The sequence below is a fragment of the Eimeria acervulina genome, genomic scaffold (assembly GCF_000499425.1).
Source record: "Eimeria acervulina Houghton genomic scaffold, Eah_scaff1565, whole genome shotgun sequence".
In the NCBI taxonomy this organism is placed as follows: Eukaryota; Apicomplexa; class Conoidasida; order Eucoccidiorida; family Eimeriidae; genus Eimeria; species Eimeria acervulina.
Genome location: NW_013550196.1, coordinates 1 through 4,692, shown reverse-complemented (window position 1 = coordinate 4,692; position 4,692 = coordinate 1). Strand labels below are relative to the sequence as shown.

The window sequence follows — 4,692 nt, the reverse complement described above, 5'->3', positions numbered from 1 at the left end:
CTGCTGCTATTGCTGCTGCTGCTGCTGCTGCTGCTGCTGCTGCTGCAGCTGTGGGGCCGCGTTTGCCCGTGGGATTCGCACTGGAGCGCCAGCCGCAGCAGCGAGGGTTTGTTTATTTTGTTTGCTGTTCTACTGAAAAAACAAACCCCTGAGCAGGGCCTTTGGGGCAGTCTCTTTAAATCAAACAGTGAAGTTAAAAACAAGTAACAGCAGCAGCAGCAGCAGCAGCAGCAGCAGCAGTTGCAGTTGTTGCATGTGCTGCTGGTGCTGGTGCAGCAGCAACAGCAAATGCAACAAAAGCAGAAGTCGAGAGCAACTACGACAAGAACAGCAGCAGCAACAGCAGCAACAATAACACGCAACAGCGGCAGCAGCAGCAGCAGCAACATTCACAGCAGCAGCAACAGTAGCAGCAACAGGAGCACCAACAAACAGCCACAGCAGCAGCAACAAGAACAACACCAGGAACAGCAGCAACAACAACAGCAACAACGACAAGAAAAAGAACTAGCAAACCAAACACCCGCCGCAGCTGATATGCTGCAGCAGCTGCAGCTAGAGTAGCTGCAGCAGCTGCAGCAGCTGCAGCAGCTGCAGCAGCTGCTGCTGCAGCACTGCAGCAGTGCTGTAGAGCGAGAGGGAGAGAGACAGAGAAACAAGCAGCAGCGACGGATGCAAACAAACGAAACAAACAGACGCATGCCGATAGCAATAAATAAACAAAAGAATTAACAAATAAATAAATAAACACAGCAGAAAGCAGACGCATGCCGATAGCAATAAATAAACAAAAGAATTAACAAATAAATAAATAAACACAGCAGAAAGGAGACAAACAAACAGAGGGGAGGCTTCATTCTTTGCTTCAGCTGTACATACACCCGACGTATACTCAAATACTCAGTGCACAAGAAACCCGTGCAGACAGAGAAAAGCAGCAGCAGCTGCTGCTGCAGCAGCAGCAGCGGCAGCAGCAGCAGCAGCTGCTGCTGCGGCGGCGGCGGCTTCGGCGCAGCAGCAGCAGCGGCAGCAGGGAAGAGTGCTGCTGCTGCTGCTTCAGCAGCGTCTGCTGCATATTCTTATTAGAATAACAGGAGCATAAAGACTTGCCTCTGAGCGCTAGGGTTTAGGGTTTAGGGTTTTAGGGTTTAGGGTTTCCTGCTCGGCAGCAGACAGCAGCAGCAGCAGCAGCGACCGCTCTGGTCCAGCGGCACTGAGGTGTATATACACCTCAGCAAGAGCAGCATCAGCACAACTTTTCTTTCTTCGGGGTGTCTCTGCAGCTGCTGCCCTCTCTAATGCTAAGAAGCCGCTCTGGCCAGCAGCAGCAGCAGCAGCTACGACAGCGGCAGCAGCTGCAGCAGCAACAACGGCAGTAGCAGCAGCAACGACAGCAGCAGCAGCAACGGCAGCAGCAGCAGCAGCAGCAGCAGAAACTGAAGCAGAGAAAGCAAGGACAGCAACGGAAGAAGCAACTGCAGCAGCAGTTGCCGAACCAGCAGTTGCGACCGCAGCAGCAGCAGCAGCAGTAACAGCAGCAGCAGCAGCAACAACATTGGGTGTGCGCGCACCTGAAACATTGATTGTATAAGGGTTCAGTAGCAGCAGCAGCAGCACGAGCGACGGCAACACCAGCAGCTAGTGCAGCAGCAGCAAGAGCAGAGACTGCGTTATCAGCAGCACCAACTGCAGCAGCAACTGCAGCAGCAACTGCAGCAGCAACCTCAGCAGCAACTGCAACAACTGCAGCACCAACTGCAGCCCTAACTGCAGCACCGACCGCAACACGAACAGCAGCACCAACTGCAGCACCAGCTGCAGCAGCAACTGCAACAATTGCAGCAACACCAGCAGCACCAACTGCAACAACAACTGCAGCAGCAACTGCAGCAGCAACTGCAACAGCAACTGCAACAGCAACTGCAGCAGCAACTGCAGCAGCAACTGCAGTGCACTGGTGTCTGGGGTCAGCAACCGTGACTGCTCTAACAGCTGCATTCGCTGCTTCTGCTTTTGCTGCTGTTGCTGTTACTGCTGCTGCAGCAACAGCAAGTCGCTGCGGGCCCTAGGGAGGGCGGCTGCCCCCGAGTCGCTGCTGCTGCAGCAGCAACTGCAGCAGCAGCAGCAGCAGCAGCAGCAGATTTCGGGTGTCTGTGCACCTGGAACGATGGGGGCTGGAGGCAGCACTTTAGGGGACACGATCCTCTTCCCTGCTCCTGAGTGCTCGGTGCGACAAACCCTAAACCCTAAACCCTAAACCCTAAACCCTAGGGCTATAGCGACGCCTTTGAATTCATTCGGGGGGCATCTCTCCTGGGTCTTCCCATATCAGTGTCTAGGGTTTAGGGTTTAGGGTTTAGGGTTTAGGGTTTAGGGTTTAGGGTTTAGGGTTTGCGTGTGAGTGCGCAGTACGACGACTCTCTGCCGGGTTTACTGTGGATATCGGAGGACTTCTGCTATCAGAAATCTGCTGCTGCTGCTGCTGCTGAGAGGCAGCAAACTGCTTCTTCTTTTCCTGTTTGTTTTATCCCCGCTCCGTATAACAGAGGGAAGTATGTGCTTCTATACTGGCACGGTAGGTATACACAGACCCCCGCGTAGCTAGCTAGCTAGCTAGCTAGCTAGCTAGCTGGCTAGCTAGCTAGCTAGCTTGGCGTATGGGTAGTTGGGGTGTCTAGGTCGATAGGCGGGTGCGTAGAGAGGCATTTCGATTGGTTAGCTAGCTAGGCAGCTAGCTAGCCGATCTAAATCTACGCAGCTAGATAATCTAGCTAGCCAGCTAGCTAGATGCTTATATACGCAGCTAAATTAGGCAGCTAGCTAGCTAGCTAGCTAGGTAGCTAGCTTGGCGTATGGGTTGTTGGGGTGTCTAGGTCGATAGGCGGCTGCGTAGAGAGGCATTTCGATTGGTTAGCTAGCTAGGCAGCTAGCTAGGCGATCTAAATCTACGCAGCTAGATAATCTAGCTAGCCAGCTAGCTAGATGTTTATATACGCAGCTAAATTAGGCAGCTACCTAGCTAGCTAGCTAGGTGTATAGGTAGCTTGCTTAGCTAGCTACCCGGGTATTCCAGTTCTCAGGTATCTGAATATATTGACTAGCTAGCTGGCTAGCTAGCTGCCTTTCTATCTATCTAGCTAGCTAGCTACCTATCTATCTAGCTAGCTAGCTACCTCTCTAGCTAGCTAGCAAGGCCTGTTGCGCTGCGTGTACACCCGAATGCTGCAGGTAATTCGTGCGACTTAGGGCATATAAGAGAAGAATTAGAAGTACTTGCTGAGTATTTAAGCTGTCACTGTTTAGCAATAGAGTATCCTGGCTACGGTCTAGCAGCAGCAGCAACAGCAACAGCAGCAGCAGCAACAACAACAACAGCAGCAACTGCTGCAGCAGCAGCAGCAGCAGCAAGCAGCAGACAAAGGGCTCGCCTCAGCACCAGCGATGTTATTAACCTCTGGGGTAGAGCTGCTTTTAACTTTTTAATATTCATCGGCGTCCCTCCAGAGAACATCATTTGCTTCGGTCGATCTATAGGAACAGGTGCTGCTGCTGCTGCTGATGCTGCTGCTGCTGATGCTGCTGCTGCTGATGCTGCTGATGCTGGTGCTGCTGATGCTGCTGTAGCTAGCTAGGTGTATAGGTAGCTTGCTTAGCTAGCTACCCGGGTATTCCAGTTCTCAGGTATCAGATAGATAGGCAGCTAGCTAGCTAGCTAGCTGCCTATCTACCTAGCTAGCTAGCTACCTATCTATCTAGCTAGCTAGCAAGGCCTGTGTGTATCTGTCGGTGTGCATGCGCTGCGTGTACACCCGAATGCTGCAGGTAATTCGTGCGACTTAGGGCATATAAGAGAAGAATTAGAAGTACTTGCTGAGTATTTAAGCTGTCACTGTTTAGCAATAGAGTATCCTGGCTACGGTCTAGCAGCAGCAGCAACAGCAACAGCAGCAGCAGCAACAACAACAACAGCAGCAACTGCTGCAGCAGCAGCAGCAGCAGCAAGCAGCAGACAAAGGGCTCGCCTCAGCACCAGCGATGTTATTAACCTCTGGGGTAGAGCTGCTTTTAACTTTTTAATATTCATCGGCGTCCCTCCAGAGAACATCATTTGCTTCGGTCGATCTATAGGAACAGGTGCTGCTGCTGCTGCTGATGCTGCTGCTGCTGATGCTGCTGCTGCTGATGCTGCTGATGCTGGTGCTGCTGATGCTGCTGTTTGCTGATGCTGATGTTGCTGCTGTTGCTGTTTGCTGCTGCTGATGCTGATGGTGGTGGTGCTGCTGTTTGCTGCTGCTGATGCTGATGGTGATGGTGCTGCTGATGCTGCTGCTGCTGCTGCTGTTGCTGCTGTTGCTGCTGTTGCTGCTGTTGCTTGAATCATTCCTTTATTTTTATCTGTCTCTTTATTATATTTTAATTGTCTCTCTCTTCTTACTATTATCTTTTTTGTTTTATTTTAATGCTATTGTTAATTTATTTTAACTGTCTCTTTATTATATTTAATTATATCTTTAATTTATTTTAACTGTCTCTTTAACTGTCTCCTTTCAGGGCCTGCAGCACAGTTAGCTGCGTCTCTGTATGAAGAGGGTGTTTATGTTGGTGGGGTTGTGCTGCATGCACCTTATCTCTCAGTGCATAAGATTGTTGCAGGTGGGTCTTCACTAAGCAGCAGCAGCAGCAGCAGCAGCA

General features: G+C 51.2%; 1 protein-coding gene across 1 annotated transcript; it reads left to right on the top strand.

The window, feature by feature from the left end:
* Nucleotides 1–288: 288 nt before the first annotated feature.
* EAH_00061130 (hypothetical protein, conserved) lies at nucleotides 289–4,223 on the top strand (the record flags this gene model as incomplete). Its single annotated transcript, XM_013397038.1, has 7 exons — nucleotides 289–560; nucleotides 1,153–1,585; nucleotides 1,774–1,976; nucleotides 2,044–2,227; nucleotides 2,410–2,575; nucleotides 3,229–3,603; nucleotides 3,823–4,223. 7 exons carry the CDS (start codon nucleotides 289–291, stop codon nucleotides 4,221–4,223), a joined length of 2,034 nt encoding a protein of 677 aa, XP_013252492.1.
* Nucleotides 4,224–4,692: the final 469 nt, after the last annotated feature.